Source organism: Aythya ferina (genome assembly GCF_964211825.1).
Source record: "Aythya ferina genome assembly, chromosome: 8".
Taxonomy (NCBI): domain Eukaryota; kingdom Metazoa; phylum Chordata; class Aves; order Anseriformes; family Anatidae; genus Aythya; species Aythya ferina.
In genome coordinates, this window is record NC_140304.1 from 13,650,193 (window position 1) to 13,671,870 (window position 21,678).

Consider the following 21,678-nt stretch of genomic DNA (forward strand, 5'->3'; position numbering starts at 1 on the left):
CCCTTTCATAGTCCTTGGGGATGAGCTCTCCTAGATGGTTTAATACAGCTCTAGACAGAGCTGTTCATGGTCTGCTTTGAAATGATAAATTTTATATATCCATTAAACCTTGAAAACCTTTCTTGTGCAGAATGCTTTTAAATTCTGTTTCAAAAGAAAACTGCATTAGTATTCTTCAAATACATTTGACATTCTTCATGTCATTGGTAATTTCATTTACAGCATTGCTTTAATGATTATTTTATATTTAAGGTGCTTTTTAGATGTTTTTGATACACTTGCCTCCTTCTGGTTGAAGTGGAGAGTTTTCTCTGTGCTTAAATACAGTGAGTGAACATTCACCTTGTAAATTATCAGCCTTTCCATCGCTCTGCTCCCCCCCTCATGCTATGCATTTGAAAAAGCTTATCTTCCAGGTAGACACACACTTATTAGCATGTTAACAAGTTGTCCTGCAAAGCCAGCTGCAAGCAGAGCTCTTGTCTCTAGTTTAACAGTTCACTTTTTCAGTAATAGTTTCTAAAAGTGTAGTATTTCCTTAGAAATGACTGTAGCAGCGTTTGCAAATCGACATAACTCACACTTCAATCCATGAAGGTCTTTTGAAGGTACACCGGGGTTTTGGTGAGCAGAATTGGCCTAGAACATTTTATCCTTTGCTCCTACCACGGTTTGCCTGTGATTTGCATACATAATAAGCAACTGGAGACAAATGGAGTTCTGTGAGTGTTTGAAATAAGCACAGCTTTTAAGTCTTTAAGGTACAGAGCAACAGCAGCAAACACCCAAATCAAACTGATTCTGGAGTCCAACTTCCATCTCAGTCATCATACTGAAAGAGTTAAGTGCTACTTTTTCCTCACATTTATAAGTTGTCTGAACTTATAAGTCTGCCTAACTTATATTTTTTAATCTGTTTGCTTACCTTAATGAGTGCTCAATTTTGTTCTGGCCAGCTCTGAATATGCATTAAGGACATGTTTGGCCAGGTACAGTGTCTGGTGGGAAATATAAGAGCTGTGTAACCTTCCTGTTCTTTTACCTCTCTGCTTGTATGAGGCTGCTGCACTGGGCTTTCTAACAAGAAATTTCAGTGTTGATAGATACTGGTGTGACCAGAGCAATTGGAGCTAATCTCTTCATGCTTCCCTGGAAAGCATGGGCATAAAATTTTCTTGTCAAGTGATCAGGACAAGCCAGCAAAAAAGTGACAGCCTTGCCAGTTCTTCCTGCATGCCTGCGTATCTGCTTGTCTTTTCTCAGTCTTTTCAAGTTAGAGGCTAATTTTTAAAGCACTCGGTGTGCTCAGTAGACATGTATTGGGAAAGGAGCTTTTAGATTAATAATCCTATCATCAGGGCTTCAGAACAGGCTCTGCCATGGCTCATACACAGCAAAGGGGGTGCTGATGAACAGAGTATCACAAGGGATAAAATGCTTCTGATATAGTTGGAAACAACATCCTTGGGTATTCTTGGGTCCTGCATCATGTTCATTAGTTGAAGATGATCCGGGATGTTTATTTGTGAAAGGTCTTTGTACTTTAATAGCAGATAATGAGAGCATAGAAGCATTATTGTATTTGGAATAACTGCATGCATGAAAACCTCATTTTTATCTATGGTTGTCACCCCCTTCCCTTTTAAAGGGGCAAAGGTAGTCGAGTATGTCCCTGGAGATCCAAAGTGTAAGCCCATGAGACAGCAGTGAGCAAAATTAAAATGTTTACTTGTGCTATGAGCAGTTTGGGGAAAGTGCGTGGTCTTAATTTCAGTTCTTATATGTTTCTGGTAATGGCAGGAAAAATGATTCCTCCCATAAGGAGGAAAAGGTGAAGCTGTGCTATTTCAGCGGAGAAGGTTTAGTTCTGTGAAGGCATACAATCAGTATCAAAGGGTTGGGGTAGTGCTGGAGCCAGTGCAGACTTGCAGCTGTTTCCTAATCCAGTATTGCTCTCTGTTCCAGACCAGGAATGCAGTTTGCTGGTTGGGGTGAAGTTAGGACACAAGACAGTGAGAGCAAGATATTACCTAATGCCCTGTGGGTAGAATTTCAACCTCCCCTAGGGTAGTGACCAATTCTGGAGCAGTCAAGCACCTATTCTTTCTTCTGATGTCTTTGAAGCTCTCCGAAACACATGGAAATGCAGGCAACTTTGAGAAACTAAAGGAAGAGTCCTGGTTTTATGTCACTTGTTAGCTGTAGTCCCTTCACTCTTACCAGCACAAAATGGAGAGGTGGAGCAGAACAGGAGCACCTGAAGGCTCAGAGCTGCAGTGGGAGGTTACTTTTCCTTGACTCGTGGCAAGGAGGAATGCAGGTAACTATTGCATTGCAAAAAGGGAGAACTATTTCTGTGCAGCCTTGGTAAATGAGACCACAGCTGCATTACCGGCACCTATTTTTCACAGTACCCATGAATTTGGTTGCTGAGCTGGCTTCGTGAAAGAGTGCAGCATTGCTGGGAGCTGCATGTCAGGGTTTGCACCCCAGCTTTGAGGATGTTCAGAGCGTTGGTGCTTCATTTTCAAAGGTAGCTAGCTCCTTCAGCTTCTGCTGCTTTAACTGCTCTTAAAATATCAGGCTGAACTTTGTCTGTTCATTTTCCTGGCTAATAGCGGTTCAATAATTTCTTGGAGATTTGAGGGTCGTATTCAACAGGGAGTGCCTCAAAAGGTCAAGATGATGCTGATGGTTAAAGTGGCAACCAAGATACCTGACTGACTGACTTATGCTTTGTGTGAACAATGAGGGATGCTGTGAAGTCGTTGCCTGCTAACAGTCCTGAGTTTACACCGTGCTCCTGCTCGACTTCAGCGTGGCAGCTGGGTACATCGAGCCCTTTGGCTACTGCAGCAGTGCAGGCATTACACCTCTTTCAGTCAGTGCTGGGGCACAGAACTGAGCTATGGAAGATGAATTTATAAACTGACACGCTTGGTGTAAAGCTCCAACCCAATAAAAAGAATATTGAAAAGACTGACACTTTTAAAGGGGGGGAGTTTTTTTTTTAAGAGGCAGCATCTTATTTTTTTGGTGAAGGGACACTTGGCCACAGAGGTGTATCTGTCAGTAACAGCAATACTAGGAGACATACACTTTGGGAACATGTGTTTTAGAAATAGTCAATCTCAGATGGTTGTTTGCCTCATTTACACAATTCTAAGTGTTAAAGGCATCTGTGTGTTGTATAATTACTGCCTCGACCTCAGCAAAATTGCTGAAAGCTACAGCAAATAAACTCTACCCTTATGAATTATGCTTTATTAACCTGTCAGTTCTTTTTGCAAAAATAATGGACAGTTCCAGGTAAAACTTGACAAGTTTCATTATGCGTTGTTAGATGTCGCATATATCCTTTTTTATGGCACTGACTAAGATATAATTGGAGCTTAGCGTATCCCACAGCAGTTAGATCACAGAAATTGCTGCAGACTCTAATCTGTGTCTGTCAGTGGTAACGAATATTATGATGGCTTTGAACACACAGGTCGTCTCTTCACCAGGGTAAATGGCTGAGCTTATGACCTGAAGACTTGAACCAAAAATGAGCCAAGTTGCAGCGTAGCCCTCAATTAGCTTCTGCCACAGAACTGAGACCCAACGGCCATTTGTTTAGTAGAGGAGAGGTGGTGTCAAGAAGAGACTTGTCCGCTTTGGACAGAGCTTTAAGTATCGATAAGTAGATAGAAGGCTCCAAGGCAAGTGTGTGTTTTCAGTCCTAGGTTTGGGCAGAACGTTGCTCTGGATGGTGAGAACATTTAACCTCCCTGCACACCTCAGGTTTAAGCAGTATTGTCTGCCAGCATCCTCTAATCACAACCTTATTTGCTCCCTATGCTGTCACTTTCCTAAACATGTTGTCCTCTACTGCCACTGCAACTTAGACTGAACATCTCTGTTCATTAAAGCAAAATACTGATGTTTTGCTACTGTGCCAAATTATCTTTTTCCTGGCTCTATATTTCTCTGCTGCCCTCCTCCCCCCCCAGCAGAAACACACTGGGGAGGTATATCATCCAGTCTCACTTGGGAGCAGAGAGCATCTTAAGCTATGCTTGTAAGGCTGTTTGTTTCATTTAGAAATGTAGCTAGAGCTGTATTATAGCTCAGGTAAATAAGGATGGATTTATTTCTGAAAATCCAGCAACAGGTTGGGGGCTGTTTTCATTGAATTTTACATAATAGTTATATGCAAATACAGCATGCATCAGTGTTTGTTTCTGGTATCTGTGTGCAGCTTTATAATGGTTCCAGGCAGCTGTCAGATGCCAACAGGACTGTATTTTAAAAAGCTTGAGTGGTGCACTCTGAGCAGTCGTGTATTTCCTTCATTCTTGAAGCCATTCTCCTACGTATGGTCAGAAACAGCACAGTCTTGTTGTGTTCTGTTGCTGGCAGTACTACTTAAAAAAAAAAAAAAAAAAAAGGTGCCTTAGAATGAACCTGCCAATGTTCCTCCCTTTCCTTGTGTAAAACCTTGTCTAAAACATGTTTGAGTAATCCATGTGGAAGTCTTGCTTCTCCTTCAAAGCTCCAGGGAACGAATGGCCGAGAGGAGGCATAGAGGAGCACTCTAAGGGTGGGAGGACGTGCAGTCAGGCTACTTATTACCTCATTTGTTTATTGAGGTAATAAACACTGGGGAAACTATTCCTGGTCCTTTTTGCCATTTTTGCTCACTCCTTTACCTCCAAAGTGAGCTTTCCCTCAAAAGGTGGCAGAGGACCCATTGGCTACAGATCTGAAGAAGCCCAAGCAGTTCTTGGAGCTGTTTAAAGGATTGAGCCTTTGGGTAGCTCCTGCATGTTCAGTCCTTAGCTCTAGCCTCTATCTTGCTCTGCCTACTCCTCAGCACGCTGTTCATGACACTCAAATGTTACACAACCCCCTCATTGAGAAGAGGGGGAAGGGATAATGTTTGTCTGATTGAAGTCTTTGTAGCAGACCCTGTTGATGCCAGTGTGCTGCTCCCTTTGCCCAGACTGAGGGCAGCGTTTCACCTGCACCTTTTAAAAATAAGGTGCATTATGTGGGGAGCACCTAACAGTCTTCATCTTTAAGGTTAAATGATGCTCAAAATTTTTGTGGAGGGAGGGGAAAGCTAAATTTTGAAAAGCCTGTGGTATTTTCTGTTGGTTTTCCTGGGAAGCCCTGAAGCCAGTACACAGGGGAAGAGCTCACTCCGTATGATGTGGTTAAATCAATGTTCACACAGTAGTCTCACAAAACAGTAGAGTCCTTTGTACTAAGGAAATATATCATCATAGGAAGCTAGCATACTGATTTCTTTTCTGTCTGTGCCAGTTCCTTGAGAATAAAACAAGTTGTTCTTACTTGCTGTGCTTAAGCATACAATTAGGTGTATTTATTCTGTGCAAAGCAATTCTGCTTTGGAGCATGGAGTTCTTCTGTACAGCCAGGCTAGGAAACGAGGAACAAAAAGGGCATAAGTCTTCCTGCTCTTGATTATATGAATCTGTAGTCCTCTAGTCTTAAATGTTAAGATTATAACATGTATTGAGTCACCTGCTCCGAAGAAGCCCTCAGCTGCGTGGGATGTGGACCTTCTCCATACTCACGGGAGATGCTGATGTGTATGTACCAGAGAGTGTTCTCAGGCTCACTAGCCATTGGTTGCAATCTGACCTTTTCTGATCATTAGCATCTTGGTAACTGAGGTTGTTCAGAATCTTATACATGAAAATCTTACATATAAAGGAACTATGTTTTACACCTTTCAGATAAAGTTTGTTTTTTGTTTATTCATTTCTCTCTTTTTGTTTCTCTAGTGAAGCTGTGGTCTACCAACTTGGACAATTCAGTAGCAAGCATCGAAGCCAAGGCAAATGTGTGCTGTGTGAAATTCAGCCCCTCTTCTAGGTATCACCTAGCTTTTGGCTGTGCAGGTAGGTAAAAGGGTCTTCTGAGAAAGAAATGCTGTTTCTTCCTTGCTTTAAGCTGCTTCTTCAGGAGACTTGAGATTGGCTGCTGTACCCAGAACTGAGGTGTCTTTGCAGTTAAAATGCCTCTGAGTAGGACTTCAAGCGTGCAGTCACCCAGAAGGCATCAATGATACTCAAGTGTCAACTCTGTTCTGCCGTCCAACTTCTTAATTTGGGTGTCCATCAGAGATAAAAACTCACAAAAGCAAGTCAGAGTGTATTTATTGGGATAACTAAGATTACCAGGCAAATCTCAGGTTTGTGAGCCTGGAAGCTAGGTTAATATGTTAACATGGTAGTTGTTCTTCCTGATTTATAGCATTGCTTATGAAAGCTACAAAGCCATACTGGGAATTTTAACTGGTTTTACCTGAGGCATGCTGTAAAAGATTGGCTGTACTTGTTTCCCATAGCTGCAACTGTAGTCCCTGTGGATGGCTGATGTTTTCTATGTTGGGCAAAGCATCTCTGTTAATGTTGTGTGTTGTTGTTTTTTTTTAAAGTAGTCAATGGGAAAGGCATGGTGAGACTTCTATTCACTTAGGTTAAATAGGTTTTGGTAATAATACAAAGACTTGAAAGCAGAGCAGATATCACTTTGGGAGGAAACTGTGTCGTGCTATGCGTGCAGCAACTGAAACTCAGAGGTACCTATTATAAATGTTTAACCAACTCTGCATTTCCTTTCTCCTCGGGGAGTTTTAATGTGCTTGTAACTAGATGTTCTGATGGCACTAGCTATCTCTGGACTTCGGGAGATATGTTGATCACATTCTTGCAACCACTGATTTGCCATTTCATTTAGATGTTCCAATTTCCAGTCTGGTTCTACTTAAATTTTGACTCTTAGAAGAGAAAAAATAAATTTGCATTTTGATACACTGCAAAAATGGATTCAAGTTGGAGTGTAAAATATTGACTTGCTTGACAGGCATCTCGCTGAAGGTTAGTGAATTACATGCAAGAATAGAATTGAATTACAATACCTACTAGCAGCATTTGAATGAAAGGGACTATCTGTGAGAGGCTCTAGGGAAAGATGAGAGCACCAGCTCCAAATGAATCAGCTGCTGATTAAAATAGATATGTAATAGCACCACAATACAGAATTCTTCCTGATAAATCAGTAACTGGGATTCCTTTCCACCTGAAAGGCAGAGGGGAGACAAGGCACAGATAAATCTGTGAAGATTTTTGGAGCTGTAGGGCACATAAGATGAAAGCAGAGTGTCTATCCATCAGGCCATGCTTGTGCCTGATGAACCACAATGGTCTTGTCTTCAAGTTATTTTGGGAAAGGCATTAGTGAGTGTCATGGGTTAGTTGGAAGTTTTAGATGACTACACGTGTGTTTTTGAGATTTAGAGAACGCTGATGGTAAAATGGTACTTGCACTGGGGAAGAACATGGAGGGAGACAGCAGATAAAATTTTAAAGTGTTTACATCTGCTTGATGCTTGGTAATTAAGTTTTTAAATAAAAATTAAAATGGATATTTAACTATGATTGCTGAAACAATTACATGGAGTAATTGAACTGATGGGAATGATTTTCCACAAAGGAATTGTAATTGATCTTTCAGCCATAAACACATGTGAAAAAATATGTGAAATTAAAAATCCCGGGGTCTTAAAAGGTGGTTTTATTTTTGAACTGAAAAATTGAGGGCAAAAAGTTTATTTTGTTCTGTGTAGAATATGAAAGTGGGCACTGTCCTGTTTAATGTGTTATGGCAGAGACGGATTTTTTTTCTCCTCCATGAGTTCCAAATGATCTTGTTTACTAAATTCATTCAGTCTATGGAAAGAAGTGATATAACTTGTAAATAGTGTGATTTGTCATGTGAGCTCTAATCTTCATAAAGGAAGAGTAAAAGCTGTTTTCTTTAAGCAGTATTAATGCACACACTTTGGACACATGAATTTGGAGGTTCCTGTTTGCCTCTGTAGGAATAAAGATGAGCAGTACAAGACACTAATTCATTGACCACTATAAGGGGCAGTTTTAGAAAGTTGGCTTGTCTTTGCCAGGGCTTGCTCATTGAAGTTCCAGTTCTGAGAATGTCAACTACTTTCTCAGTGCTTTATCCAGTGATAAAGGAACCGAGCCTTACCACCACTGTGCTCACAGCAGAGTTTTGTGCAGTCTTTAAGGAGCAGTACTGCTCCTGTGTATACTTGTATTTGTTGATTTGATGGAACTTCAACTTTCCCTATAGCTGTGATCCCTTTTTGTAAGGCCTTGTTCTTTTACATCTTGAGTAATGAAATGTTCTGCTCTGCCCTTGACAAAGGCATCATGCCCACTAGTGTCCATCTATTCAGGATGCCTCTTTGAAGTCAGTCTTTATAATCAGTTGCTTCAACTAGACTAGCTTTCTCCTTGAATCTCTGTGGTGGTTCCCCCCCTTGTGTTATCCATAAAAACAGGATGATTATCTTAAGATTCTTTCTACCTTGTCTCAGTTTATGGATCCCTTCTCATTTGTTAGTAAAATGTTGACTCTTGGCTGACTTCTGTCAGCGTTGCCATACAGTTGCGCTTGGGTAAAATATGTGGAGGTAGCTTTGTACTTCCAGACTTGCTCCAGTTTTGGAAGAATTCCCTTTATCTTCATATCTCCCCAAAATTTCAGAAGGTCTACCAACACGTGGTACCAGTTAGGTGAGCTGATGCAGCAGCCTGTTGAAATGGTCATCCATTTCCCCATGCTGAGTTCCTGGGCAGGTCCCTGCCCTTAGCAACAGCAGGAGAAGATGAAGTGTCAGTCTTAAACAAAATCTCCTGAGAAGGGCTTGATGTGGGTTGGAACTGAAATCTCTTGTAGCTGTGGGTTTCTTGGTTGAAGCCTCTGCTTCAGTCGCTGTGGGGCTCTGGTTTAGATACAGCTGTGGTCAAAAGTGATAACACTATGCTTCCGTGTGGGGAATGCTCCTTTAACATGAAGTACTGGGTGGGCTTCGAGTTCAATGCATGGAAAACTGTGCTTAGCTGCTACTATAGAAGCAAATCCCAGGATTACCATCTAATATTAGTGATGGATGTTTCTTCTCTGGGCTCTTTGCTCTGAAAGCTTTTAGATGACCAAAAGATCATTTTTGTGACTTAAAACAGAACAAATGAGCAATAAAGTGGAAGAGGAGCCTAAAAGGAGAGAAATGAATATTTGGTTTAGGAAATAATTCTCCTAAAATTCGACAGGCACTTCAGGTTAGAAGAAAGCTATCACATCTGACTGCAACCTGATAAAATCTGTTGCAGTGGAGAGGGCATATAAAGAAGAAAAGATCCCTTTTGTCTGTTACTTCAATAAAATATTCTATTTGCATGCTTACTGAGTTGAAACATTGTGCAGTATAAACTGTAATCACTGCCGAATACAAAATCAGGTAATTCTGTGGTCTTTTCTTTTTAAAAATAGATAGGGCTTTATCCTGAAATTAGCTATATAAATCATGACCAAAGTTGTTATTGTTCTGCCTCAGCAACAGCACTGATGCCCTCAACCTATATATTTTCTAGCAGTACTGTTTCCCTTCTTAAAAAAAAAAAAAAAAAAAAAAGGCTGTGAATACATGCAGTTTGCAGCTTGAATGGCCAAGTTGTGCAGCCCGGGTGAGATCAGACTGTCTGCGAACTCGATGAGCTAAGCATAGCTCTTTGTAGTAGCAATGCTTTATCGTGGCGTGCTGTGATACTGTCAGCAGCTACCACTGACCTTTTATTTCCCATATATTAGGAGATCAGATCATCAAAACTTCAGATTCCAAAGTTCTTACACTGGAGGCATCTTCTTGAATGCTATTTTTTTTTTCCCTGTGGGACCCACAAATCTGGTAGGTTGGTTTGGGGGTGAGGGGGACTCCTCAGTGCTGCACAGATGTGAGACATAGAGCGCCTGCTCTCCAAGAGTTCTACAAACAAGTGGAAGCAGTACAGGTAGATGGAGAGGTGCAGCAGAACAGCTATGACGTATTCAGAGATTAATGGTTTTGTTGAGTGAGTTTTAACCATGGTCAGGTCTTACTGCATTGTCGTAAACCGTTGACAGCATGGGTTCAGGTGACCTGACCTGGGAAAACAGGACAGTGCTGATTTATGTTGACTTTAATGCTTACCTAAAATTACAGCCTCAGAGTTTGAGACCCTCTGCACTGGGGAAGTCTCTCCATAGTGCTGAGGCTTTTACCTTTCTCCTGTTCGTGCATTTCTTGCCCATTCTGTCTCTCCTCCTCATTTCCCTACTTGTACAATGCTGCTGTGCCAGAACGCTTCCCAAGAATGTGGTTGGTCTTCCAAGATGGTTTTGCCCTTGCCTAGAAGGTTTTGCATGCTATTTAAAAATCTTGCAACATCTACAGCATTACAGAGCAGCGTCATACTCTGGCTTTGAACGCTGGAGCCTTCCATTTGTTGTTGAAAGGCCACAAAACTAATGATTCTGCTTCACAGCGTACAACATGAAAAGGGCTCCTGTTGCTATGTCAACAGCTTTGTTTTGATTTTCAACTGTTCCATCACCCCTTAAAATCTCTGCACAGCCCTGATGCACTTACAGTTCAGGGTCACGTGTGGCTTCTTTATCAGCATCATTCAATTTTGCTAATATACTCGGTGTCTAAGCAGGACTGCTTTGGAGACCATCCTTGTCCAGTGAAATATTGATTTTTCTGCAGTAACTGGAGCAGTGATTTCTCTCTTCCAAATATCTCTCTGTAGAGCTAGCCTTTCATGCTTCCTCAGATCTGGGTGACTTGCCTGCCTTGTCACTCAGCTTAGGAGAATGATGTGATATTAATGACCAAGAAGGCAGTATGCCTTTTTGGAAGTGAATTAATGTTTTCCAGCTGAAAGCAAGGTCCTACCTTAATAGATTCTCCTGGGTAAGTACTCCGCTCTGTCGAAAACCTACAGTGACTCAGAAAGAGTCCATTTGTGCAAATATATGACATGTTTAGGGTGGAGTTGGGCAGCTTCTTTGAGCTTAAGCTACAACATTATCTTTAGCACGTGAATTGAGTGCAGTATTCAAATGCACAGGCAAGGGTCAGGCATTTCCTCGAAGCATGACCCTGAAGTTTACAGCAACACTTCCAAATTGAGCCTTTCTGAAATTGGCAGGGCATGCAGCAGTCAAGGACTTGCCTGTTAGGTCGGTTGGGCTTCGCGTGTCTTACCTTTTTTGTGGGTATTCAGCAAGTGTCCTCTAGTCCTTAATTTTTGAGGTTGTTGGCAAGGAAAGATGAGGACAAGGTCCATGATTCAGAAGTGCACACTGGACGTCTTGGGGGCTAAACTCATTCCAGAAACCATGGCAAGTGTTTCAGTTGTGGCAGCCTTTGAAAGCACCTACGCTACCTGCTCAATCTGCTGAGGGTCATTTTGCCAAAACAACAAATTCCTTCAGTGGTAACAATCATATATCTGTACTGACAGTGCATGTGTTGGGGGAAGTGCTGAGCTTAGTGACATTGTTCAGTTTAGAACAAGGTCTTGAAGGTTTGATTTTAAAATGATGCTGGGATGCAATATAAAGTGAAGTATCAACCTGCCTTCTGCTGCCCTGATGCATGTTTGAAGAGACTTTCTGACTCGGATCAGACTTGCTTGGTAGCTCAGTCTGCTGCTGCTTCTGGCGTGACAAAGAGAAGAACTGCAGCCACACGGTGTTACCGAAACCGATGATGTTTGCAGTGAAACCAGCTTGCCTGTTCATGCCCATCTGAGGCCAGGTGAGTCCCTGAGTCTTCAGGCTGTGCTGCAGCGTGTCTTAGTGCTGAGGCTGCTTCCCAGCAGGTCAGGAGGGGACAAGAAACTGCTTGCAGGCATCCAGGAGATATGTGCATGAATTTCACGAAACTTCATGAAGTTATATAAGCTTTTACATTCTGTACACAGAAAACGTCATCTCTGATTTGTTGTATAAGGCGCTCGCAATAATGAGTGAGTCGCATTCTAGAGACCTACTGGGAGTTACCAAACTTTTATCCTAGAGGTTGTCACACTTCAGTAACAAGTGAACAAATAAAATGAACTCAAAGCTCCATTTGATTCTCTGGAGAAAAGGATAAATCTATCAGTGGCAGAAACAAGCGTGCTAATTGTTTGCTTAAATATTCTTTTCCTGAACATTTTGTCTTATGACTGGTGCAGAAGTTATTTATTCAACATTACAAAATCCAAATTAAAATTGAAATGAGCCTTGAAATTCAGGAACAGAATAGGCAACTCTGAGATTCGTCTTTTCCTCCAACTGCCAAATTGTTCTTGCTACTGGTTGCTGCTGTGTTCCTAGTAGTTTAACCCATTTCACACCTGGAGTTTGTGAAGTTAGTTTTTCTAGTAGCTCAGTTGGAAGGAATTACTTGTTGGAATGGATCTTCTGTAGCGCATTAGTGTGGTACCTCCTTTTCAAGCTGCTGCAGAGATGAACCATTCCAGTATCTTATTTGGGTACAGTGCAGGATTACTTTACAACATACACTACTTTTTTTCCATACAAACTGGTGAAAATTGTTACACTGCATAGGAAAACATGTAACCTGCAAATGCAGTGTGACCTGTCATCTAGAAGGCTTCATTTTGTAGCATCTGAGCATCTAAGCTTTGCACGTGGTTTTCAAGAAGAGAATTTTTAAATGCTTGTGCTAGGTTGAGAGTTCCCCTAGAGAGGAACTGATAGCCATTTGTAACTGAAGCTGATGACAACAAGTAAGGCTGTAGATGCATGTACAAACCCAGCAACCCTTCACATGGCTTACTTCATTGCCTGGCTAGATCACAGATTGCCTCTCTCCCACATTGGATACCTGTGTATCATCTTATAGTCTTCCCATGTTTGTTTCATCATCTGCATACCCCACCATATCTTTAGTGGGGCTTTGGTTGAAGCATTCTCATCTGAAGCTTCAATATTACTGGTCAGGACAGTATCTGTTATATCCATTATTCCAACAGTAGTGGAATCTGCTTTGAGAGCAGTTTAGGTGATGAATCAATGGCCGTCTCCAGAACCTGGTAGCAGGAGGCTTGTCTCCTCAGGCTACTTAAGCACAACGTAGTACTGGGCCAACATCAGCTTTGAGAGTTTGGCCAACTTGTGTCCTCAGCTGCTTGTTGTAAGGCACATGGCAGCAGTCTGCACATTCCCTAGAGCCAGTTTGATTGCTCTGAAGCTTGTTGAGTGGTTATTGTATGATGTTCACTGATACAACAAAAAATATAAAGCTGTTGCTTCATAGAGATACTCCTAAAAACTTAGGGAGGATGTTTATTTTCATATCTATCTTTTTTAACATCTTAGGTTACCTTATCTGCATGAACTCATCTCGGAGCACGCAGTCTTGGAGTCCAACTGCTGTCTCTCCCCTCCATCGCAGCTCCATGACCTGCAGTACTTGGAGTCAATCAGTAGCCAGTGCTCTGGTTTGCAGTGAGATCAAACATCGTGTCCTGGAAATATCTAGAATCAGGATCTAGAGCTGCTGGCTTTGGATGTATCCAGCAGTCACTGTGCTAGTAGGACTCGTGGTGCTCATGTGAGATGTTTCAGATCTTAGGATATGTAGTCTGTATAGACAGCATGGGTTGGGGCACCTTTTACTATAAAATGACTCCTCTTCACATATTCTAGGCGTTGTAAAACTCATTTTTAGCCATTGATACGCGTGCATTAGCAGATATAGTCAAACATGTTCATAGTTATGGAGAACAGTAGGTTATACTCACTTTTTCTTCATCAGTCTTAAAGAATGAATTCTTCTAAAAGCTGTAGGTTGTTACTGCTGTTCTCTAAATTAGTTTTGTAACGTTGGTACATCTGCCTTACCCGTACTGATTTTTTTCCCCAGCAATCTGGTAGGAACCAATCTTTGAATTGCATGCAAACTAGCTAGCCCTTATTCCTGTGAGAAGTCTCTTATAGTTTTTTAAAACCATAAAGGTCAAAGTTTCAAAGGAGTTTTAGAGAAATCTGTTTTGCTTCCCTTCCCATCTGAGCCCTTTTTCTCAACTGATTAAGATCTCTAATGCTTTATGTCTCCTCCTTCTCTCCTTAATATGAGGCAAGTTACTTAGTGGAGGCTTTATGGGCTGCTGTGTCAAAAGCTTTTGACAAGTCAATAAAAAATGTCCCCAGTGCATGAAGACCATTATCCATACCCCGGCAAATGTCATCTGTAACTTCAAACCATAGGGAATCTGTTGAATATGAAGGTTAAAAACCCAGTTGGCAGTTCCCATCAAGGCTGCTGTTCCCTTCTTATGTTCAGTAGAGGGAGATATAGATCTTCAGTGAAATGCTAGTGTTGATATACATTAAAAAAAAAAAAAGGTGCAGTTGGTGTTGTAAGAGATTAAAATCACTGGCTGAAGCATCATCTTTACTGTAGAGCTCTGGCAAAATATATCAAATGCTAACCTGTAACCCCCTGTCTTCACATCCCTGAGCCTTTCCTTGATAGAGTGGTTATTGTGCTGTTGGTTTTGCCAGGGATGAAGCTGAGGCTAGCAGATGTGTTGAATACAACTGCAGCTCTCTTGAATTCAGCTTTCATGGAGGTGAGCGTTTCCCATGCTGCTTTTTTATCATCCAGTCAGTCATACAGAACACCATCAGGCATTTCCTTCTCAAAGCTGTGCTCTGCCTTCATTTACATGGAAAGCTGAGATGGATTTGTGTTGGGTTCCCTAAATACGATGGGCGATTGCCTTCTAAAATCATCTGTATCGTGGTGTGGGAAAATGAGATTGAGCTGTCAGAATGCAGTCATCCCCAAATACCTGCATGCCTTCCTTTACTTTTGAAATCTTTTGTCTCCTTTGTAACATCACTGGTTCTGTGCCTTCTTTACTGACAATATATTTTCAGGTTTTGGCACCAGCAAAATAAATCATACAGAGCTTGCTTAATATTGTATACTTCTAAGAGCATGATGTAAGGGAGGAGCACATGAAGGAGTTCTGACCTACAGGGAAAAATCTCTTGAATGCTTTTCTCAACCTCTGGTCCCTTTTTGGGTGGATGTTGAATGCTTGTAACACCTATGAAGACAGGGTGTGCAGGAGCTCCCTGGGAGTCTTGAACAATGGAGTTTGAGACCACTTGTCTAGACAGAACTCTGATAGCAAACATGAATGAAGTACTGCATCCCAAATTATGTCAAGCACACACACAAAATACAAAATAAGGACTTTGTTCCAGTTCACTGCTGCAGACCAGAGCGTTGCTCCTCGAATAGATTGCCAAAATTCCCCTGGGGCAAAAGAAGATGGTTATTCAGAGGAAAAAATGTTCTTTTACTGCTAAGGGAACTCAGATAAAAATAAGAGGTAAAGTAAATGTGTCAAATGGATAATTTTGACTTAGTTACAGAAATTACAAGTACTTTGGTTCTGTAACAGAATGCTATAAATACAAAGCTATATCCAGGAAACATTTTAATTGTGCCTGTAACAATGACTGTATTGGGGTAGATTTTTCTTTTTTTTTTGTTGGTTCTCTTGAAGGGAAGGTGTGAGCAGGAAAAATAAATATCAGTTGGCTTTGCCCGTGCTGTGATGATCTTCCAACAAGGAGACATTAGGGTGAGATGGTTTTCTCTGTTCTCTCCTCATGTGATTTGTCGTGCTGCAAGTGGAAAACAGCGTGGTGCGTTCTTCAGCAAAATGCTCTGCACAATTTGGTATGCCAGAGGTTCTTAGCGTCAAGCTGCATCAAACCCATTTTTAATCTCTTCACTTACAGTAAGGGAAATGGTTTGTAAAGAGGATGCTGATGTCAGCTCACTGTCGATATTTATCTCATTTCTTCCTCAGAAAATTCTTGTGTTAATTTTCATTGCAGGGCTTTTGTTCTCTTGAATTCAAGTCTGTGTTATTTCCCATGTTTAATGCATTGTCTTCATTCATTTTCCCAGAGCATCCATGTCCTTTATGTAGTGGAAACTATCACATTGGTTTATCACAAGCATTTTCAGGGAGAGAAGACAAAGCCTGTACTGATCCTAGCCCATTCTGGTATTGCTTTGAGTGAAATGAATCTCTCTTTATAGTGCTTCCTTGGCTGGGAGGCTTTCTTGCCATTCTTTCTTGAATGCCCAAATAACATCTTGGCTTTCTGTTGGTATAGTAAAGATCCACTTATTCCATACTCTGTTCTGCCCTGGAGAGCACCCATTTTTACATGTCTTGGTGGGTTGTATTATTCCCAAAGCTGGAGTGTTCAACTCTGTCCAGTCTTCTCTCCAGAGCAAGACCCACACATGGATGGTCAAACTCCACTCCCACCTCTCTGCTGTCAGGGAGGAAACTTTACTTCATTCATGACTCTTTTGACCAAAGCCACCTCAGTCACATGAGTGTATGTCTTTAAATGCTGTTGTTTGGTATTACAGACTCTGCAAAAGTTAAAATTCAGTAGTTCATCTTAGTTCATCTTCTTTTTTTTTTTTTTTTTAACTAGTAAGAATAAACTTAATTACAGGAGAACAAAGGTTGAATGGCAGTACCTCATGCCTCCTCCAGCATGTGGGAGTACATAGACAAAACCTGAAAGATCTAAGAAGACAAATGCCTTATCTTTCTTATGTCAATAGCAAATAGCTTAGGTAAATTTGGATTAAAAAAATATTCTTCCTAATTCTTTGACATAAGAGCACTCTTCAGGACAGCCAGGACCAGAGAACAGTTTGTAGAATCTCCATCTTTGGAGATGCTCAGAGCTTGACTGACTAGGCCTTGAGCACAGTTACTGAACTTGAGTTGAATCTAACTTTGCACATGACCCTCTTCTGAGCAAGAAGATCTGGTTGGAAGAGACCTCTGGAATCCATCTCACATAGTTCTATGATTTTAAGGGCCCTTGAGCAAAAGTGGATTTTAATCAGAAATTGCACTCTGCATAAGGATTAAGTTTGTTTTGACTTTCTCATAATTAAATCCTGAGTTGTTTTTTGACCAGCCTCTGAGGAAATCGCTGCCGTTGGGGAGGCTCTGTTTCCTGGTATGGAGGTAGGTAGAAGGTCCACTGGGGAGGTTCAGCTTTCTTCTTAATAGTTTTCAAGCTACTCTGTATGGCTCTGATGGCTTTGAGGTCAAGAGTAGCACTGAGGCTTTTGTAAGATCTCGTAAAAGTTCTCATCTTCAGTGTTTGGACTCTGATAGCAGCTCTCTTTCCTCAGATGTTTGAGGAAGAGCAGTGCTTGTTTATTTGGCCCTTGTTCAGGTTTCTGTGAGGACAAAGGCATCCAGTATGTAAAGCCATCTCTCAAGTACTGCAATACAGCCTGTTGTACTTCAGTGTGCTACTGTTCATTTGAGTTTAATTTGAAATCAGGATTTAAAATTGGGATGTTAGTCCCTTTTATCTCCTTCCTCTTGCTCTGTACTAACAGGAGAGTTTTCAGCACTGAAAACCAACGTTGTATGTAAGCCTCCTGATTGTTTCCTTTTTTTAGTCTAGCCTAAGATTTTACCTCTGAGGATGCAAACTTGCTTTTTTTTAGGGAGAAATCACATTGAGCCTGGCAGAAAAAGACTTCTGTTTAACTTGTCTTGATGTTAAAAATCAGTTGTTCTATTGGTTGGTTGTGTCTGTTGAACAAAAATTCATTAAAGTGTCTTGCCCTTCCCTTTCTGGAATAGCACTCATGGGAGTGATAATGTGTGCTCTTTCTTTTCACCCACACACTTGAAACACAAGCTTTTGTTTGAGCCACTGGACTTAGGACACTTGAAGGCTTTGGGATGTGTTTGTGTTTAGCTCATCTAGGCAACTTGTTCAGCAGAAAGAAATAAATCTGGTAGCCTTAAAGTCTTCAGTCTGTCCCTTCTGTGCACTAAGTATTCTTGTATGCTTCGTATACAGAGGAGAAATATGTGAAAGGGAAGCTCAATTCCTATAGGTAGATGTTTAAATATAAATAATCGGATTTCAGTGAATTCTTTCAATATGTTTTGAGTGGTGGATGCTTCCTTCAGGATTTCTAAAATCATTTTTTAACCATCAGATGTAGAAATAGAATCAAACTCCATGAAATTATGCCTCTCATGTTTCGTTCTGAAGATACCATGTGGGCTTTTTGTTAACATTTTATTAAAGGTTATTTTTTCTTTTGTTTCTTTATAACCTAACTGTGGGAGACCACAGGCATCTTGCACCAGCTCTGCCTGGCTTCAGTTTTAATGTTGCTGGACAATTCATTTAATAATCCTCCTCCACCCCTCACTCAGGCTTGTATTGGTGTCTCTGCTTCTCACTGCCTACATGCGGGCTTTTGTTACGGTGAAAATGGGCAGCCTTGGATCAAGACTTGACTATCAGGGAGAAAAACAAATGGACAAAACTGAGGGGATAATCAACCACTGACACAAGACGCTAAATAAACAGGGTTATCGCTATCAAAGAAGCATGAGGGAAACATATATAAGGCTGTGCCCTACCCTGGGCTTCTGTTTCAGTAGAACAGCAGCAGCACGAGGCAAGCAGGACTGCAGGCAGCAGCTGGAGCATTTATATAGAAAATGAATTTGATCCCTAAGTTTGCTATTGAAGATATTGATTATTTAAAAGAAAACAAAAGTTCAGAATGTGCTTTGGTAACAGAAGACCTCTTAACAGACCTTAGTAACACCTAGTTTGCTCCACTCGGACTTAATTTTATGGATATGGGCGTTTCTTGGCTGTAATGTTCATCTGTAGCAGTGAGCACCACTTGCATTCTCAGGCATATAAGCACTTGAAAAATGAGGGCAATGTAAATTACTTATTTTTTGAGTAGATCAATAGGAGAAATATTGAACAGTTGAGAAATATGCATTTCTGTATGAAGTAAGAAAAATGGTCATTGGTTCTTCTGCAATTCCATTTTCCAGAGAAGAGCTACAGGACCTTTGCGTGCATCTCTTGGGGCTTTCTAGTCATTACATCCCTTGAATGTAGAATTGTTGCCTTGCAGGTAAATTGGTGTTTTGCTGCCCATCGCTTGATGATATTCCTTCTAGTAAGTGGCTCTTGATCAAAAAAAAAAAAAAAAAAAAAAAAAGCCTTGGATGGCCTGTAAGTAGCTCTAGGGTGGTAAATGTTGGTGGTGAAGGTGGGTGAAGCACATGGCATGGAAGATGAAGGTGAAGGTGGCTCAGAATTGCTGGGTACCTGCAGAGCTCAGTTGCTCTGCTTCAGTGGGCATGCGTTACCACCCCTGCGGGACCAGTGCTCCGTGCAACCCAGCACGGTGCTGCTGTGTGGTGCACCCTCCTAGACCTTCCTGCAGAGAGCTTGCCTTGGAGTTGCTGCTCCTCAGTACGTTTTAAGAGTTTTGCACTAGGTGATGTGAGCCTCGAGCCTTCTAGTAACAGCTGCTTTGTGAATTTTAGTAACAAATCTCCTGAAGAGTAAGGGAAATCGCTTTTAGCAAAAGGCGGACTTTACCTCTTTTTGTTTAAACAGCGAAAAATACAAGAGCAATTACATCTTTTTTGAACAGTCTGAAAATTATCTAAGATGCTACTGGCTCAATTAGCAATTCCCAGCTCTTTTCAGAAGTTCTTAACCTGATTTCCTAAGATTGTGTAACCACATCATCGATTTGTTCACTGGCCCCCCTCCCTTGCAGAGGGAGATGCTCACCTCCTCGCCTTGCATGCTGCAGAAGTGGCCTTCCCGCCTGCCCTGCTCCTGCTGGCTGCATTCTTGGGAATTTATGAGCTGATAAGCAGTGAGTGATGCCAGCCTCTGCTGACATGGGCTATATTTCCTGAAGAGGCAGTGAGATCTCTTGGAAGTTTTGTTGGAGTTGTCAGCACTTGCGCTAAGAAGTCCAAATTTGTGATTAGTTGTCACTAAGCAGCTCGAAGGTGAGAGTGTAGCCTCCTTCCAGGAAGCAAGCAGATCTGGCAAAGCACTATTAAAAAACTCAGACTCGTGGTCTGTGACCTCTCAGCAGCAGCAGCAAAGCTGAGCTGCTCTTTTTGCTTTTTGAGACCATTCAAAAAAAATAAAATAAAATAGATGAAATAGACATAATATGGCCTGCTGGAGAGAACTGGGATTCAGGAGGAGCGGCAGCAGGACTCTGTCTTGCTCAGCTTATGCAGCGACATTGAACTGGATGAGAATCATTTTGGAGTGTTTAATTTGTTCCGGTATGTATACATGTTCTTTCCCATTATCTCATGTATATTTCAATTAAGCCAGAATACAAAAGACAGAGTAAAGCAGTAAGTTGTTGCTGCCTAAGGTTAGGCAGGAGACTTTTAACTGTGGAAGCATTGTTTTCAAGCTGAAATTATTTTAAGTGAGTTTTCTGGCCAGGGATAGAAACTGTGGAGCTGAAAAAACAAACACACACTGAAAGTTGATTATAATGCTGATGGTTGAGGAGCAGAATGAGAAGCAAATAAGCCTGTGCGTGCTGGCTAGCAATGAAACGCAGGCACTTTGTGGCTTCTAGAAATGCCGAGGGCAGGAGCAAATGGCGTTTAAGGAGTTTGGAGCTGCTGCAGAGTTTGGGAACTTTGTGTCCCCTTGGTGCCCACTCTTTTGCTGACCGTCAGCTGGGAGCAGCACTGCCCCTGCTTGGAGCCGTGCCGAGCTTCGTGCCCCTGATGCTGTCCTCATGGCCAGCCTCAGTTCATCCAAATGTGCCCCACGAGGCTCCTGCCAGCCTACCTGGGAGTTGTATTTTTCTCATTAGCTTCATTTCCAGGCTCTCTGCTTCCTCAGCAGATGGCATTTTTATCTTGTTTTCGGAAAGCCCATATGGCCTAAAAGAGAGAGTATCTCTTTAACTGTAAAACACGACCACCTGTTCGGGTTTTAATGAATGCGGGAGGCACACGTCTTCATACATCTACTTAAAAATAGCTGCTTCGGTTGAATTAAAAACAAAAAAACAAAAAAAAAAAAAAAAAAAAAACACTGATTGTGTGCCAACACTTTGGCTGCTGAAATAATCAATTAATAATTAAGTGGCTAATTTTAGAACCCCCCGGCCTTGCTGTTCCCTTTCTCTTGCTGCACTGAGAGCAGGCAGTGATTGATGGCCCTGCCGGTACGGGGAGGCACGTTGTGCTGGGGCCAGCTGCCAGCGGCCTTACAGCTGTTTGTGGTGATGTTCAGAAGGCAAATGCAACTTCATGGCCCTTCGCAGCAAATGGCCTTGGCTTTTCCTGCTCCAGCTCTCATGCTCAGCATTGCTCCAGCTGCTGACAGGGCCCTCCGCAGGAACCTTCCTGTCCCTGTCACCCTCTGAAGGATAAAATCTGGTGCTCAGAAGGTGTCCTAATGACAGGCCAGCTGGAGGGGAGGCTGAAACTGGGAGCAAAAAGAGGCTTGAGGGGCTTATCTGCTACCTGGCTCCTAATAGAAAGCCCTGCTGGAATCATTTCTGCTCGTTAAAATAACAATCACCACTTAACTGTTTCCTAGCTCCAGGATCAGGTGTGCTGGCCAGGCTGGGAAATGGGTCTACTTTCAGCTGAGTTTTCCAAGAGGTGGAAGGGAGCGAGATGTTCTCAAGACGATGAAAATGCCCACATAGTAGGGATGCTCTGGGGATTTTGGTTGATAGTAGCAGCAGTTCTGAGGGTTTTCATTTCGGGGGAAGAAAAAATGGGGGCCTGCGAAGGAACGCTCGGGGTGCGGCACTGCTGGCGTTTCAGCACTCATAAGGGCGGGCATGAGAGCTGCTGAGCTCCCATCACTGCCCGAACCCTGCTGCACCCCGTGGAGGAA

The 21,678-nt window shown here is 41.9% G+C and overlaps 1 protein-coding gene across 2 annotated transcripts in view; it reads left to right on the forward strand.

The window, feature by feature from the left end:
- Positions 1-21,678, forward strand: part of COP1 (COP1 E3 ubiquitin ligase) — a 125,218-nt gene that overhangs the window by 65,629 nt on the left and 37,911 nt on the right. For both annotated transcript variants that reach the window (XM_084526917.1, XM_084526918.1), the window contains exon 15: positions 5,793-5,909. In XM_084526917.1, the coding sequence (XP_084383043.1) occupies positions 5,793-5,909 (117 nt within the window). The remainder of the gene's footprint in view (positions 1-5,792; positions 5,910-21,678) is intronic.